This window comes from Salmo salar, chromosome 09 (genome assembly GCF_965601325.2).
Source record: "Salmo salar chromosome 09, fSalSal1, whole genome shotgun sequence".
Classification (NCBI taxonomy): Eukaryota; Metazoa; Chordata; class Actinopteri; order Salmoniformes; family Salmonidae; genus Salmo; species Salmo salar.
Genome location: NC_138299.1, coordinates 149,465,001 through 149,483,723, shown reverse-complemented (window position 1 = coordinate 149,483,723; position 18,723 = coordinate 149,465,001). Strand labels below are relative to the sequence as shown.

The 18,723-nt window shown below is 49.2% G+C and overlaps 1 protein-coding gene across 1 annotated transcript in view; it reads right to left on the bottom strand.

The window, feature by feature from the left end:
• Positions 1 to 18,723, bottom strand: part of LOC106613194 (roundabout homolog 1) — a 343,488-nt gene that overhangs the window by 1,370 nt on the left and 323,395 nt on the right. Inside the window, exons 23-28 of the mRNA XM_082956429.1 lie at positions 17,204 to 17,348; positions 16,513 to 16,773; positions 15,398 to 15,873; positions 14,495 to 14,659; positions 398 to 673; positions 14 to 223 (exon numbers count right to left, since the gene is read on the bottom strand). Of these exons, the coding sequence (XP_082812555.1) occupies positions 69 to 223; positions 398 to 673; positions 14,495 to 14,659; positions 15,398 to 15,873; positions 16,513 to 16,773; positions 17,204 to 17,348 (1,478 nt within the window). The 3' untranslated portion in view covers positions 14 to 68. The remainder of the gene's footprint in view (positions 1 to 13; positions 224 to 397; positions 674 to 14,494; positions 14,660 to 15,397; positions 15,874 to 16,512; positions 16,774 to 17,203; positions 17,349 to 18,723) is intronic.

Genomic DNA, 18,723 nt, shown 5'->3' with positions numbered 1-18,723 from the left:
ACAAGTGTTGTACCTCTAAGTCATCGTCTCCTGGCTGGAAGGCCCCCATGGTGTTGAGGCCCATGTCGTTAGGGTTCCTGCGGGCCCCTGCCCCCCCCCTCTCCTCTCTGCCGCCCCCCTGAGCCCCGGGAGGACGTAGAGCTGGAGGATCTGGGGTCCCTGTCTCGGGGACTGTGGACCGTGGGGAAGGAGGGGCGGCTGTAGGGCAGGATGTCCTCTGGTCCTGGGACAAAAGAGGAGAGAAGACACACTGAGAACTCATGTCCTTCAACACAATACCTACAGCTATTCACAATCTAAAAATGCACTGTCAGAGTGGCATGTCTACAGAGCAGAAAGAACAATATACTGCTAGGTTAAATGTCATTAGTTCCATGTCCCTAGGTGTTCTCTGTACCTGGGTGTTGGCGTGCCTTGGTGCTGCCCCCCTCCTGTTTGTTCCCTTTCCCTGCGCGAGGGTTTTTCTGTCTGTCCTGGGTCTCCCGGCGCTCTGAGGAGCTGGTACGGGGGTCCGATCCCTCCCGTGGCCGGTACCCTCCTCCTGAGCCCCCTCTCCTGTCCCTGCCCTCGCCTGCCTTGGGGGACATCACCCCCCGGGTCTCCAGGGCTGTCTTGGAGGGGTGTGTGGGGGACTTGAGCCCCGCTGGAGGGGGGATGGGAGGGGGGGGCAGATCTGGAAGATAAACACAGGAAGAGGAGGACATTAGATACTCAGTTCAAAACTCACGTTAGGGTGTGAGATGGAAGATAAACACAGGAAGAGGAGGACATTAGATACTCAGTTCAAAACTCACGTTAGGGTGTGAGATGGAAGATAAACACAGGAAGAGGAGGACATTAGATACTCAGTTCAAAACTCACGTTAGGGTGTGTCATGTAAGAGACAAGAGTTAAAATGCTCTGGATTAGAGCCTAGCCATTAGAGCCTAGCCATTAGAGCCTAGCCATTAGAACCTAGCCATTAGAGCCTAGCCATTAGAGGCTAGCCATTAGAGCCTAGCCATTAGAGCTTAGCCATAAGAGCCTAGCCATTAGTGCCTAGCCATAAGAGCCTAGCCATTACAGCCTAGCCATTAGAGCCTAGCCATTAGAGCCTAGCCATTAGAGTCTAGCCTTAGAGCCTAGCCATTAGAGCCTAGCCATAAGAGCCTAGCCATAAGAGCCTAGCCATTAGAGGTTAGCCATTAGAGCTTAGCCATTAGAGCCTAGCCTTAGAGCCTAGCCATTAGAGCCATAAGAGCCTAGCCATTAGAGTTTAGCCATTAGAGCTTAGCCATTAGAGCCTAGCCTTAGAGCCTAGCCATTAGAGCTTAGCCATTAGAGCCTTAGAACCTAGCCATTAGAGCCTAGCCATAAGAGCCTAGCCATTAGAGGTTAGCCATTAGAGCTTAGCCATTAGAGCCTAGCCTTAGAGCCTAGCCATTAGAGCCGAGCCGTAAGAGCCATAAGAGCCTAGCCATTAGAGGTTAGCCATTAGAGCTTAGCCATTAGAGCCTAGCCTTAGAGCCTAGCCATTAGAGCCTAGCCATAAGAGCCTAGCCATAAGAGCCTAGCCATTAGTGCCTAGCCATTACAGCCTAGCCTTAGAGCCTAGCCATTAGAGCCTAGCCATAAGAGCCTAGCCATTAGTGCCTAGCCATTACAGCCTAGCCATTAGAGTCTAGCCTTAGAGCCTAGCCTTAGAGCCTAGCCTTAGAGCCTAGCCTTAGAGCCTAGCCCTTAGAGCCTAGCCATTAGAGCCTAGCCATTAGAGCCTAGCCATTAGAGCCTAGCCATTAGAGCCTAGCCTTAGAGCCTAGCCATTAGAGCCTAGCCATTAGAGCCTAGCCATTAGAGCCTAGCCTTAGAGCCTAGCCATTAGAGTCTAGCCTTAGAGCCTAGCCATTAGAGCCATTAGAGCCTAGCCATTAGAGCCTAGCCTTAGAGCTTAGCCATTAGAGCCTAGCCATTCGAGCCGTTAGAGCCATAAGAGCCATTAGAGCCATTAGACACTAGCCATTAGAGCCTAGCCATTAGAGCTACCAGCTAACATACTGTACATTAACTATCACTCAGTTATCTTGCACCTGCAAGGTGAGACCAAACAAAGCTGTACTATGTTCACACAACCTGACCAAGTGGAAGTACTCTGGTATTTACTGTGTTCACACAACCTGGCTGAGCGGAAGCACTCTGGATTACCCTTTACTGTGTACACACAACCTGGCCAAGTGGAAGTATTCTGGACTGTACTGTGTACACAGAGCCTGGCCAAGTAGAAGTGGAAGGACTCTGGACTATAGTGTGTACACACAGCCAGGCCAAGTGGAAGTACTCTGGACTGAGACGACAGAGAGGGGAGATAGTGGGGAGATAAGGTGGAACAGCAGGAAGAGAGGGATCAATGGAATATGGAGGAAGGGAGAGAAGAGTGAAGGGAAAGAGGTGAGAGAGAGAGGAGGAAGGGGAGACAGAGGAGAAGCAGAGGTGGGAGAAAGAAGACCTGGGTAGAGAGAGAAATGGAGGAGAGAGATGAAGGACAGAGAGAGATGGAGGAGAGAGAGATGGAGGAGAGAGAGAGATGGAGGAGAAAGAGAGATGGAGGAGAGAGAGGGAGGACAGAGAGAGAGGGAGGAGCAAGAGAGAGATGGAGGAGAGAGATGCAGCAGAAAGATAGAGATGGAGGAGAAGGATAGATGGAGGAGAGAGATGGAGGAGAGAGATTGAGGAGAAAGAGAGATGGAGGAGAAGGATAGATGGAGGAGAGCGAGAGGGTTAGCAGACGGGAGCGTGACGGTCAGCAGCTGGCTCTCGGACCTGCTCCACTTCCCCTGTCGATGAATCAATGATGTCTGTCCTTGAGCCATTATTCATATGAGCCTGACTGGTGGGCTGCCTGAGTGCTCAAACCTCTACACACACACACACACACACACACACACACACACACACACACACACACACACACACACACACACACACACACACACACACACACACACACACACACACACACACACACACACACACACACACACACACACACACACACACACACACACACACACACACCCGTCCAAGCAAAACACGCTGCCTGAGAAAAGCCTTGTCTGCTCTGCTTTCGATCGATGGCTTTTCATCTTTTAATCAGCCTCCCAGTTGAGTGATGGGTCAGCTCTGTCAGCCGGCACGGCCCATAATCCACACAGGATAACAAAGTTAATAAACATAGCAATCAGCCATTCCCGCCGCTCACATCCAGCATCCCAACGCCGCTCACACCCACCATTCCAACGCCGCTCACACCCACCATTCCAACGCCGCTCACACCCACCATTCCAACGCCGCTCACACCCACCATTCCAACGCCGCTCACACCCACCATTCCAACGCCGCTCACATCCACCATCCCAATGTCGCTCACATCCAGCATCACGATGCCGATTATACCCAGCATCCCAATGCCGCTCACACCCAGCATCCCTATGCCGCTCACACCCACCATCCCAATGCCGCTCACACCCAGCATCCCTATGCCGCTCACATCCAGCATCCCAATGCTGCTCACACTCAGCATCCCTATGCCGCTCACACCCACCATCCCAATGCCGCTCACACCCAGCATCCCTATGCCGCTCACATCCAGCATCCCAATGCTGCTCACACTCAGCATCCCTATGCCGCTCACACCCACCATCCCAATGCCGCTCACACCCAGCATCCCTATGTCGCTCACATCCAGCATCCCAATGCTGCTCACACTCAGCATCCCTATGCCGCTCACACCCACCATCCCAATGCCGCTCACACCCAGCATCCCTATGTTGCTCACATCCAGCATCCCAATGCTGCTCACACCCAGCATCCCTATGCCGCTCACACCCACCATCCCAATGCTGCTCACACTCAGCATCCCAATGTCGCTCACATCCAGCATCACAATGCCGATTATACCCAGCATCCATATGCCGCTCACACCCAGCATCCCTATGCCGCTCACACCCACCATCCCAATGCTGCTCACACTCAGCATCCCTATGCCGCTCACACCCACCATCCCAATGCCGCTCACACCCAGCATCCCTATGCCGCTCACATCCAGCATCCCAATGCTGCTCACACTCAGCATCCCTATGCCGCTCACACCCACCATCCCAATGCCGCTCACACCCACCATCCCAATGCCGCTCACACCCAGCATCCCTATGCCGCTCACATCCAGCATCCCAATGCTGCTCACACTCAGCATCCCTATGCCGCTCACACCCACCATCCCAATGCCGCTCACACCCAGCATCCCTATGCCGCTCACACCCACCATCCCAATGCTGCTCACACTCAGCATCCCAATGTCGCTCACATCCAGCATCACGATGCCGATTATACCCAGCATCCATATGCCGCTCACACCCAGCATCCCAATGTCCATCGTGTTTTCCACCACTGTTCCACTGTGTATGCTGTGAGCTGAATCACACACTGTAGGAACTTTTTATTATGGAGCTTTGGTTGAATCAGGAAGGTCTAATTCACACATCTTCAAACGAGCTTCAACGCCATACAACCCTCCTTCCGTGGCCTCAAACTTCTCTTAAACGCTAGTAAAACTGAATGCATGCTCTTCAACCGATCGCTGCCCGCACCCGCCCGCCTAGCATCTCTACTCTTATATCTCCCTCACTAACTTCAAGCGTCGGCTGTCAGAGCAGCTTACCAATCGCTGCAGCTATACACAGCACATCTGTAAATAGCCCATCCAACCTACCACCTACCTCATCCCCATAGTTGTGTTTTGTTTTAGTTTTTTAATGCTCTTTTGCACACCAGTATTTCTACTTGCACATCCTCATCTGCACATCTACCACTCCAGTGTTAATGCTAAATTGAAATTACTTTGCCACTATGGCCTATTTATTGCCTTACCTCCTTACTTCATTTGCACACACTGTATATAGATTTTCCTATTGTGTTGTAGACTGTACGTTTGTTTATCCCATGTGTAACTCTGTGTTGTTGTTTTTGTTGCACTGCTTTGCTTTACCTTGGCAAAGTCGCAGTTGTAAATGAGAACTTGTTCTCAACTGGCGTACCTGGTTGAATAAAGGACTTGTTCTCAACTAGCCTACCTGGTTAAATAAAGGACTTGTTCTCAACTGGCCTACCTGGTTAAATAAAGGACTTGTTCTCAACTGGCCTACCTGGTTAAATAAAGGACTTGTTCTCAACTAGCCTACCTGGTTAAATAAAGGACTTGTTCTCAACTAGCCTACCTGGTTAAATAAAGGACTTGTTCTCAACTGGCCTACCTGGTTAAATAAAGGACTTGTTCTCAACTAGCCTACCTGGTTAAATAAAGGACTTGTTCTCAACTAGCCTACCTGGTTAAATAAAGGACTTGTTCTCAACTAGCCTACCTGGTTAAATAAAGGACTTGTTCTCAACTGGCGTACCTGGTTAAATAAAGGACTTGTTCTCAACTGGCCTACCTGGTTAAATAAAGGACTTGTTCTCAACTAGCCTACCTGGTTAAATAAAGGACTTGTTCTCAACTAGCCTACCTGGTTAAATAAAGGACTTGTTCTCAACTGGCGTACCTGGTTAAATAAAGGACTTGTTCTCAACTAGCCTACCTGGTTAAATAAAGGACTTGTTCTCAACTGGCCTACCTGGTTAAATAAAGGACTTGTTCTCAACTAGCCTACCTGGTTAAATAAAGGACTTGTTCTCAACTGGCCTACCTGGTTAAATAAAGGACTTGTTCTCAACTAGCCTACCTGGTTAAATAAAGGACTTGTTCTCAACTGGCCTACCTGGTTAAATAAAGGACTTGTTCTCAACTAGCCTACCTGGTTAAATAAAGGACTTGTTCTCAACTAGCCTACCTGGTTAAATAAAGGACTTGTTCTCAACTGGCCTACCTGGTTAAATAAAGGACTTGTTCTCAACTGGCGTACCTGGTTAAATAAAGGACTTGTTCTCAACTGGCGTACCTGGTTAAATAAAGGACTTGTTCTCAACTAGCCTACCTGGTTAAATAAAGGACTTGTTCTCAACTAGCCTACCTGGTTAAATAAAGGACTTGTTCTCTACTAGCCTACCTGGTTAAATAAAGGACTTGTTCTCAACTGGCGTACCTGGTTAAATAAAGGACTTGTTCTCAACTAGCCTACCTGGTTAAATAAAGGACTTGTTCTCTACTAGCCTACCTGGTTAAATAAAGGACTTGTTCTCAACTAGCCTACCTGGTTAAATAAAGGAGAAATAAAAATACAATAGAAAAACAACACAACACACCTCCTGAATACACACTGGGTCAGTCGATATCATACGACGGAAAGTGTCTGCAGCTTCTTTTATGTCTCCCTGCCTCCTACCTCAGTCAGGATCAGATCAATGCCACTGTCTGTGAGATATAGCCCACTACAGGAGGAGGAGGAGAGGAGAGGACAGCCAGGCAGATTTATGGACACATGGAGGTGAGGACAAAAACCTATTTTAAGACTTAAAAAACTCGCAGCTCAGAGTAGGTTTTAGGATGACACACACAAACTCTGAGCCAGGAGTAAAATCAACTCATAAACGTTTATCTCAGCTGGTAATCATGATCGAAGTACCACAAAGGAAAGATAGTGATGACGCTCATTGACCAAGTTGGAAATGATGGGGAATAACAAATCCCGATGAGGCATCTGCAGCTGTGAACACTATGAGACAACCACAGAGAAAGTGACTGTACATCAAATGTTGCAATGGTCAAAAGGTTGGATATAATCTTCGCCTGACACGATCACTTTGTCTAATTCTTGATTAATATGTTGGCATGTATAACCTTTTTTAACCAATGTGATAGGTTAATGCAACCGCTGTGTCAGATTTCAAAATAACTTGACGGAGAAAGCACATTGAATACGCTATTGGGCACCTCAGTCATCCAAACTTCCAAATACTGCCCCCAATCCCTAAAAAGTTTTAAAGAGGGACTCAACGATGGCTCAGTTGGTAAGAGAATACACCACCAAGTTTGTAGATTTAATTCCCACATTGGACGCCTATACTGATGTATGGATACATGTATTTGCTAAATTAAGATTTTAGCAAAGATGGAATGGAAAGGGTTAACTTGAGTGTGGAAGTTAAAACAGGCATTAGACCAGCATGTGAACCACATGGGGAAATAACCTCATACCTGGTCATCTCACCATCCACTGAGCAAACAGGACTAAATGAGCATCAAAGAGGGGGAAGGGGAGTGGAGAGAGGGGGTTTGGTCCACTTCTACCCCTGTCTTTTAATTGCCCTGTTAACCAATGCTATTTCTGGGTATTTATGGCTGTCCTGTCCTGTGTGGATTACTGCTCTCGCTTTGACCTCCAATGCAATGGACAGCAGGGGGTCACAGCTAGCAGGGGGTCCAATCCTCATACTACTATGGAAATAAATACATGAAGATACATCAACCTCTCTCCTCCCCATCACCTCTCTCATCACCTCTCTTCTCCCCATCACCTCTAACCTCCCCCATCACCTCTAACCTCCCCATCACTTCTCTCATCACCTCTCTCCTCTCTCATCACCTCTCTCCTCCCCATCACCTCTAACCTCCCCCATCACCTCTAACCTCCCCCATCACCTCTCTCCTCCCCATCACCTCTCTCCTCCTCCATCACAGCTAGCAGGGGGGCCAATCCTCACACTACTATGGAAATAAATACATGAAGATACATCAACCTCTCTCCTCCCCATCACCTCTAACCTCCCCATCACCTCTCTCCTCCCCCATCACCTCTCTCCTCCCCATCACAGCTAGCAGGGGGGGCAATCCTCACACTACTATGGAAATAAATACATGAAGATACATCAAGCTCTCTCCTCCTCCATCACCTCTCTCCTCCCCATCACCTCTCTCCTCCCCATCACCTCTCTCCTCCCCCATCACCTCTCTCCTCCCCATCACCTCTCTCCTTATATACCTCTCTCCTCCCCATCACCTCTATCCTCCCCCATCACCTCTCTCTTCCCCATCACCTCTCTCCTTATATACCTCTCTCCTCCCCATCACCTCTCTCCTCCCCATCACCTCTCGCCTCCCCCATCACCTCTCTCCTCCCCATCACCTCTCTCCTCCCCATCACCTCTCTCCTCCCCCATCACCTCTCTCCTCCCCATCACAGCTAGCAGGGGGGGCCAATCCTCATACTACTATGGAAATAAATACATGAAGATACATCAACCTCTCACCTCCCCCATCACCTCTCTCCTCCCCATCACCTCTCTCCTCCCCCATCACCTCTCTCTTCCCCATCACCTCTCTCCTTATATACCTCTCTCCTCCCCCATCACCTCTCTCTTCCCCATCACCTCTCTCCTTATATACCTCTCTCCTCCCCATCACCTCTCTCCTCCCCATCACCTCTCTCCTCCCCCATCACCTCTCTCCTCCCCATCACAGCTAGCAGGGGGGGCCAATCCTCATACTACTATGGAAATAAATACATGAAGATACATCAACCTCTCACCTCCCCCATCACCTCTAACCTCCCCATCACCTCTCTCCTCCCCCATCACCTCTCTCCTCCCCATCACCTCTAACCTCCCCATCACCTCTCTCATCACCTCTCTCCTCTCTCATCACCTCTCTCCTTCCCCATCACCTCTCATCCCCATCACCTCTCTCCTCCCCATCACCTCTCTCCTCCCCATCACCTCTCTCCTTATATACCTTTCTCCTCCCCCATCACCTCTCTCCTCCCCATCACAGCTAGCAGGGGGGCCAATCCTCATACTACTATGGAAATAAATACATGAAGATACATCAACCTCTCTCCTCCCCATCACCTCTCTCCTCCCCATCACCTCTCTCATCACCTCTCTCCTCTCTCATCACCTCTCTCCTCCCCATCACCTCTCATCCCCATCACCTCTCTCCTCCCCATCACCTCTCTCCTCCCCATCTTCTCTCTCATCACCTCTCTCCTCTCTCATCACCTCTCTCCTCCCCATCACCTCTAACCTCCCCATCACCTCTCTCATCATCTCTCTCCTCTCTCATCACCTCTCTCATCACCTCTCTCCTCCCCATCACCTTTCTCCTCCCCATCACCTCTCTCCTCCCCCATCACCTCTCTCCTCCCCATCACCTCTCTCATCACCTCTCTCCTCCCTCATCACATCTCTCCTCCCCATCACCTCTCTCCTCCCCCATCACCTCCCTCCTTATATACCTTTCTCCTCCCCCATCACCTCTCTCCTCCACATCACAGCTAGCAGGGGGGCCAATCCTCATACTACTATGGAAATAAATACATGAAAATACATCAACCTCTCACCTCCCCCATCACCTCTCTCCTCCCCCATCACCTTTCTCCTCCCCCATCACCTCTCTCCTCCTCCATCACCTCTCTCCTCCCCATCACCTCTCTCCTCCCCATCACCTCTCTCATCACCTCTCTCCTCCCCATCACCTCTCTCCTCCCCATCACCTCTAACCTCCCCCATCACCTCTCTCCTCCCCCATCACCTCTCTCCCTACCCTATCACCTCTCTACTACCCTATCGTCTCTCTCCTACCCTATCACCTCTCTCTCCTACCCTATCACCTCTCTCCTACCCTATCACCTCTCTCCTACCCTATCACCTCTCTCCTACCCTATAATCTCTCTCCCTCCCCTATCACCTCTCTCCTACCCTATCATCTCTCTCCCTCCCCTATCACCTCTCTCATCACCTCTCCCCTCCCCATCACCTCTCTCCTCCCCATCACCTCCCTCCTTATATACCTTTCTCCTCCCCCATCACCTCTCTCCTCCTCCATCACCTCTCTCCTCCTCCATCACCTCTCTCCTCCCCATCACCTCTCTCCTCCCCATCACCTCTCTCATCACCTCTCTCCTCCCCATCACCTCTCCCCTCCCCATCACCTCTCTCCTTATATACCTTTCTCCTCCCCCATCACCTCTCTCCTCCCCATCACCTCTCTCCTCCCCATCACCTCTAACCTCCCCCATCACCTCTCTCCTCCCCCATCACCTCTCTCCCTACCCTATCACCTCTCTCCTACCCTATCACCTCTCTCCTACCCTATCACCTCTCTCCTACCCTATCACCTCTCTCCTACCCTATAATCTCTCTCCCTCCCCTATCACCTCTCTCCTACCCTATCATCTCTCTCCCTCCCCATCACCTCTCTCCTCCCCCATCACCTTTCTCCTCCCCATCACCTCTCTCCTCCCCCATCACCTCTCTCCTCCCCATCACCTCTCTCATCACCTCTCTCCTCCCTCATCACATCTCTCCTCCCCATCACCTCTCTCCTCCCCCATCACCTCCCTCCTTATATACCTTTCTCCTCCCCCATCACCTCTCTCCTCCCCATCACAGCTAGCAGGGGGGCCAATCCTCATACTACTATGGAAATAAATACATGAAGATACATCAACCTCTCACCTCCCCCATCACCACTCACCTCCCCCATCACCTTTCTCCTCCCCCATCACCTCTCTCCTCCTCCATCACCTCTCTCCTCCCAATCACCTCTCTCCTCCCCATCACCTCTCTCATCACCTCTCTCCTCCCCATCACCTCTCTCCTCCCCATCACCTCTAACCTCCCCCATCACCTCTCTCCTCCCCCATCACCTCTCTCCCTACCCTATCACCTCTCTACTACCCTATCGTCTCTCTCCTACCCTATCACCTCTCTCTCCTACCCTATCACCTCTCTCCTACCCTATAATCTCTCTCCCTCCCCTATCACCTCTCTCCTACCCTATCATCTCTCTCCCTCCCCATCACCTCTCTCATCACCTCTCCCCTCCCCATCACCTCTCTCCTCCCCCATCACCTCCCTCCTTATATACCTTTCTCCTCCCCCATCACCTCTCTCCTCCTCCATCACCTCTCTCCTCCTCCATCACCTCTCTCCTCCCCATCACCTCTCTCCTCCCCATCAACTCTCTCATCACCTCTCTCCTCCCCATCACCTCTCTCCTTATATACCTTTCTCCTCCCCATCACCTCTCCCCTCCCCATCACCTCTCTCCTTATATACCTTTCTCCTCCCCCATCACCTCTCTCCTCCCCATCACCTCTAACCTCCCCCATCACCTCTCTCCTCCCCCATCACCTCTCTCCCTACCCTATCACCTCTCTACTACCCTATCGTCTCTCTCCTACCCTATCACCTCTCTCCTACCCTATAATCTCTCTCCCTCCCCTATCACCTCTCTCCTACCCTATCATCTCTCTCCCTCCCCTATCACCTCTCTCCTACCCTATCATCTCTCCCTACCCTATCACCTCTCTCCTACCCTATCGTCTCTCTCCCTCCCCTATCACCTCTCTCCTACCCTATCATCTCTCTCCCTCCCCTATCGTCTCTCTCCTACCCTATCACCTCTCTCCCTCCCCTATCACCTCTCTCCCTCCCCTATCACCTCTCTCCTACCCTATCATCTCTCTCCTACCCTATCACCTCTCTCCCTCCCCTATCATCTCTCTCCTACCCTATCATCTCTCTCCCTCCCCTATCACCTCTCTCCCTCCCCTATCACCTCTCTCCTACCCTATCACCTCTCTCCCTCCCCTATCACCTCTCTCCCTCCCCTATCACCTCTCTCCCTCCCTATCATCTCTCTCCCTCCCCTATCACCTCTCTCCTCCCCTATCATCTCTCTCCTACCCTATCGCCTCTCTCCCTCCCCTATCACCTCTCTCCTACCCTATCGTCTCTCTCCCTCCCCTATCATCTCTCTCCTACCCTATCACCTCTCTCCATAACCTATCACCTCTCTCCCTCCCCTATCACCTCTCTCCTACCCTATCATCTCTCCCTACCCTATCACCTCTCTCCTACCCTATCATCTCTCTCCCTCCCCTATCACCTCTCTCCTACCCTATCATCTCTCTCCCTCCCCTATCGTCTCTCTCCTACCCTATCACCTCTCTCCCTCCCCTATCATCTCTCTCCCTCCCCTATCACCTCTCTCCTACCCTATCATCTCTCTCCTACCCTATCACCTCTCTCCCTCCCCTATCATCTCTCTCCTACCCTATCATCTCTCTCCCTCCCCTATCACCTCTCTCCCTCCCCTATCACCTCTCTCCTACCCTATCACCTCTCTCCCTCCCCTATCACCTCTCTCCCTCCCCTATCACCTCTCTCCCTCCCTATCATCTCTCTCCCTCCCCTATCACCTCTCTCCTCCCCTATCATCTCTCTCCTACCCTATCGCCTCTCTCCCTCCCCTATCACCTCTCTCCTACCCTATCGTCTCTCTCCCTCCCCTATCATCTCTCTCCTACCCTATCACCTCTCTCCATAACCTATCACCTCTCTCCCTCCCCTATCACCTCCCTCCTACCCTATCATCTCTCTCCTCCCTATCACCTCTCCATCACTCACCCAGCCCCCCACTGCAGATGGAATACAATCAGCGACCAGACCAGGCTGGGGCTGGACAACTGTCTGTCTCCTCTTCTCCTCACTCCTCTCAGACACACATAGGGAACAAAGAGGGGGAGTGATGGAGGAGGGAGGGAGGAGAGATGGAGGGAGCTGGAAGAGAGCAGAGTGAGGGATGGAGAGATTACTTCAAAGGGAGGGGATGGGGTGGAAGGCAGGATGAAGGGATGAAGGGAGGAAGGGGTAGGATTTGGTGCAGTGATAGCTGGTCTGGCTCAGAGTGGGGCTGGATATTAAATCTCCCTGTCAAGTGCTTCCAACACACAAGGACACCTCACAGTAAGAGGAGAGCCAGCTCCACACACACACACACACACACACACACACACACACACACACACACACACACACACACACACACACACACACACACACACACACACACACACACACACACACACACACACACACACACACACACACACACACACACACACACACACACACACACTCCCAGAGGAAACAGAACTAAAACTAACACATAGGCCACAAATAAAGCTACAATAACTACCCTTAAAATTGACATCCTTCACTTTGACAAGGATAAGCATATTCCTGGTGCGGTGCGTTGTTACTCTGTAGTTGGCCCCTGCTTTGTTTATTCCTGGCTTCTGGAGTGGAGGCCAGGGGGCCACTTCAATAAGAGCCAGAGCACCTGGGGTAATTTCATTAGTGGCTGGCTGGAGTGGAAGACATCCCAGTTTCAGCAGCAGCAGAACGGGCTGGAGCTGGACAGTAGTCCCCTGAGACAGACCCCCTCCATACCCCTACCATCTACCCCAGGCTGTTCTGCTCAGCACCACCACAGATTGGAAGTGATGCCACACGCACAAGGGGAAGATGATTAAAAGCTCTGACTTATGACACACTCACACTCAGTCCTGGACACCGTCTCAGGCAGGCACCATGCCATACATCACATGGGTGGGGCTGGGTAGTGAGGTATGACAGTATTAGGGGACTAGAATACAGATGGGTCCATGGTACAACTCCAGTCCTCATTATGAGGTATGACAGTATTAGGGGACTAGATTACAGATGGATCCATGGTACAACAACAGTCCTCATTATGAATTATTACAGTATTAGGGGACTAGATTACAGATGGATCCATGGTACAACTCCAGTCCTCATTATGATGTATTACAGTATTAGGGGACTAGAATACAGATGGATCCATGGTACAACTCCAGTCCTCATTATGAGTTATTACAGTATTAGGGGACTAGATTACAGATGGATCCATGGTACAACTCCAGTCCTCATTATGAGTTATTACAGTATTAGGGGACTAGAATACAGATGGATCCATGGTACAACTCCAGTCCTCATTATGAGTTATTACAGTATTAGGGGACTAGAATACAGATGGATCCATGGTACAACTCCAGTCCTCATTATGAGGTATTACAGTATTAGGGGACTAGAATACAGATGGATCAATGGTACAACTCCAGTCCTCATTATGAGTTATTACAGTATTAGGGGACTAGAATACAGATGGATCCATGGTACAACTCCAGTCCTCATTATGAGTTATTACAGTATTAGGGGACTAGAATACAGATGGATCCATGGTACAACTCCAGTCCTCATTATGATGTATTACAGTATTAGGGGACTAGATTACAGATGGATCCATGGTACAACTCCAGTCCTCATTATGAGTTATTACAGTATTAGGGGACTAGAATACAGATGGATCCATGGTACAACTCCAGTCCTCATTATGAGTTATTACAGTATTAGGGGACTAGAATACAGATGGATCCATGGTACACCTCCAGTCCTCATTATGAGTTATTACAGTATTAGGGGACTAGAATACAGATGGATCCATGGTACAACTCCAGTCCTCATTATGAGTTATTACAGTATTAGGGGACTAGAATACAGATGGATCCATGGTACAACTCCAGTCCTCATTATGAGTTATTACAGTATTAGGGGACTAGAATACAGATGGATCCATTGTACAACTCTAGTCCTCATTATGATGTTCCACCTCGTACAGTACTTTAGTGATGAATGAGCAGAGTGTGGTTCTGTACTATACCTTCAGGGTAGGCCTCTCGTCGCTGGAGCCCTGGGTGGCCCGCTGCAGGGTGCTGTTTCTGCTTCTTAGGAGGCCTCTTCTGCATGTTGGCCGTGCTCATGTTGCTGTCTGTGGACAGGGGGCTGCCAGGACGGTGACCTGAAGGGGTCATTTGATACTTTCGTCCTGAAGGAAAATACACATTTGGTAAGGTGCATGAAACCATGAAAGGTTTCCCCTCTGTCAGTGGGCTGCAGAATAAGGGATTCATAAAAGTGAACCCCCTAGAGTCGGTTGACACACCAGTGCATCAATCTAAGTTACATAAACAAAATGTCCCCATCAAAATCTGTCAATTTAAGATGGAGATATCAGGTTAAGCTGGATATATCAAATCAAATCAAATTTATTTTTATATAGCCCTTCGTACATCAGCTGATATCTCAAAGTGCTGTACAGAAACCCAGCCTAAACTAGAGATATCAGTTTAAACTGGAGATATCAGTTTAAGCTGGAGATATCAGTTTAAACTAGAGATATCAGTTTAAACTGGAGATATCAGTTTAAACTGGAGATATCAGTTTAAGCTAGAGTTATCTGTTTTGTATTGGCTGCGTCTCAATCCACCGCATCCTCCAGTGTCACACTTCCGCATCTGCGGTGAAAGGCGCAGAAAATCAGTCTTCTCACGAAAACATCTGTAGTGTCCGAACAGCGTTCAAACTATTCTGACTATTCTATGGAAAGGGGAGACTCTCACGAACACGATGGTGTTCTCCGTTTTGCTCTACGACCCCCACAAGTATCAAGTGACTCGTCTGAAGGTAACCAGTATTGGTTTTTAAAACATTATGGAAGTTTGAAGGTAGTTTTGTGCCTTCTTGATAAAGTGACAATATATTAGTGAGGAATAGATGTGCTTACCTCCGGGGCCTCCCTCCTGGCCTTGCGTGTGGTTGGTGTACTTGGCCACCTTCAGGCCTGCGTACTCTGCAGCAGACGCGACTGCCTGGGCGAAGTCAGCGTCTGTGAAGAAAGAGCCGTCTGAGGAGCTGACGGCGCTGGAGCGCCCTGACGAGGCGTTATCCTCCTCGGATGCCGAACCCCAGCCGTTGATCATGGAGCCCGTCACAGAGCTCTCCAGGTCCCCCATGCTGGAGGCTGGCGTCTGCTCCAGGCCCCGCAGCAGCAGCCTCCTGGGGTGCATCTGCTGGGGGTGATGGGGGTGGGGAAGGTGGGTGTGGTGGTGGTGCACCTTGGCCACCTCCGCGTCTGTCTCGTCCCCTTCCTCCTCCTCCTCCTCCTCCATGCCGTCTGTGTCCAGGGACAGTGGGCTGGAGATGTAGCCGTAGGTGTGTGAGGGGGAGAGGGGCCGGGGAGGGGGGCTCACTGCATGGCGTCTGAAACAGCAGGAGACATGTTCTTAATGTAGGGTATGAGAAATCAATTATATAAATCAATTATAAAATATGATTGCATTTTTTACTATTGAAATCATTACTACAGTGGGTATCACCCATTTATTGTTTTACAAAGTGGGATTAAAATATATTTAGTATCATTTTTTTGTCAACGATCTACACAAAAGATGAATGAAACGTAATTCAATAATACACCTTGAATAGATAAGTACTAAGAATATATTTTAGAAACACCTCTTTGCATGACTTTAGTGCCTTGCATGTTTTGATATATTCTTTGATATATTATGATTCAGTATATTTGATTCTGTATATGTTTCACTCTGTCATTTAGGTCTAACTGAACTCATTTATGGGGTGAATACTTATGCAACGACCATATTTTAGTTATTATTATTTTCATTTTATTTAAAATGTATAGAATGTTATTTTCACTTTAACATTATGGAGTATCTTGTGTAGATCACAGAACCCCAAAAATTACAATTAAATATATTTAATTCCCACTTTGTAACACAATAGAATGTGAAACATTCTAAGGGGGGTGAATACTTATGATACCCACTGTATATCAGCCAATCAGAGTCTATTTGAATCCATAATAACACCCCCCAGTACCTGTGCTCGTGTCCAGAGCCAACACTGTCTGCTGTGTCTTGGAGCATGGGTTGCAGCTCATCCTGGGGAGAGGGGGTGAGGGTGGCTGTGGACTGGTGGCTGTAGGACACCGCGGCGGGGGACGAGGCAGCCCCTCTGACAGGTGGAGTGGGACCCCTCTCCATCTCCTCCTCCTCCTCCTCCTCCTCCTCCTCCTCCAGCTCGTCTGGCTGCAGGTACATGCGGGAGGGGGGCAGGGAGCACTGCATGTCTGGGTCATAGCTGTCAACACAGTGAAACATGCTGATTAGTTGGATGTCACTCAACGTGACAAAAACATTCATAGCTGGAACAATATCGCTAGTACATATTCATGTTGTGCTGCTACCAAGGTAAAGGGAAAGGTTTGACATGAACCTAGCATTGATACACAATAGAACAAAAATGCCTAGGGCAAATTTGACACTCTTTCAGTAAATGGAAGGAAAGGGTCGAGGGGCAGGGAGGTGTGTGTGTGTGTGTGTGTGTGTGTGTGTGTGTGTGTGTGTGTGTGTAGACATGTCCCACCTCTCATCCATGGACAGGGAGTACTCCTCTATGTTGTGGCAGGGAGGTGTGTGTGTGTGTGTGTGTGTGTGTGTGTGTGTGTGTGTGTGTGTGTGTGTGTGTGTGTGTGTGTGTGTGTGTGTGTGTGTGTGTAGACATGTCCCACCTCTCGTCCATGGACAGGGAGTACTCCTCTATGTTGTGGCAGGGAGGTGGGTTAGCAGGGGGAGGAGGTAGAAGGTCAGCCCAGTTCATTGCGCTCTGTTTGGGTGGTTTGGGCGTGCGCACTCCCTTCTTTTGACCTTGACTCCCTGCAAAAACATGAACAAAGAAGTCCTTCAGTCAGAAACACACATCCCCACTCCCACATCCTCCTCTGTCTCACAACCATCTACATTCTTGATGCACGTTAAATCAGCAGCGAAATTAATACATCGACAGCAGATAATAAAATAGGAACAAACAGGGCTAATTACAGCGCAAGATTTACACAGATAAAAAAATTATCATTTTACACGAGAGCATGTCAGCTAATGGCACCCCCTTTCTTTATGGACGTCGCAAAAATGCACCACGCACATTATCTCTCAACGTTTAATTAATGCCAGCCATGCCATCAAAAACACAGTCATTTTTCAACTAATGTTCACCATTGCCAAGAGAAAATAGAAAAACGTGAAAAAAAAGCAGGAAACATCAGAGGCCAATTAACAGCAGCCAATTAGAATGAGAAACCAATGAGCTGTGAGCTCAGCGAGCACAGAGGGCTGCTCTTTAATGAGCTGAACTTCATATACAATATCAGAATGGATCCTGGGCGTTATGGAGGCAGTGTTGCATTCCCTCTGGAATGTGTGTGTCATTAGTCCTTGTCCAGAAACAAACACTGCAGCTCTGATGAGATTATCCTCCTCTTCGCAGCAATGAAGGGGACGGTAAATGAATGTTTTTTTACTAAAAACTGTCTGAGCAACAAGGAAGAACCAAATAAAACGTCCAGTGACTAGCTCACAAGACAGAAAAACACTCATAAACAAGGTATTTCATTTTCTGTTAACAGCCCATGGGATTGAATTTTGCTCACACACACTTAAACTTCAGCACATGTATACATTTTACATTTACATTTTAGTCATTTAGCAGACGCTCTTATCCAGAGCGACTTACAGTAGTGAATGCATACATTTCATACATGTTTTTCCGTACTGGTCCCCCGTGGGAATCGAACCCACAACCCTGGCGTTGCAAACACCATGCTCTACCAACTGAGCCACACGGGCTGGAAACACAGACTGGAAACAGACTGGAAACACACACAGACTGGAAACACACACAGACTGGAAAACTGACACAGACTGGGAAACTGACAGAGACTAGGAAACTGACACTTACTGGAAAACTGACACAGACTGGGAAACTGACACAGACTGGAAACTGAAACAGACTGGAAACTGAGACAGACTGGTAAATTGACACTTACTGGAAAACTGACACAGACTGGGAAACTGACACTTACTGGGAAACTGACACAGACTGGGAAACTGACACTTACTGGAAAACTGACACAGACTGGGAAACTGACAGACTGGAAAACTGACACTGACTGGGAAACTGACACAGACTGGGAAACTGACACAGACTGGAAAACTGACACAGACTGGGAAACTGACACAGACTGGAAACTGA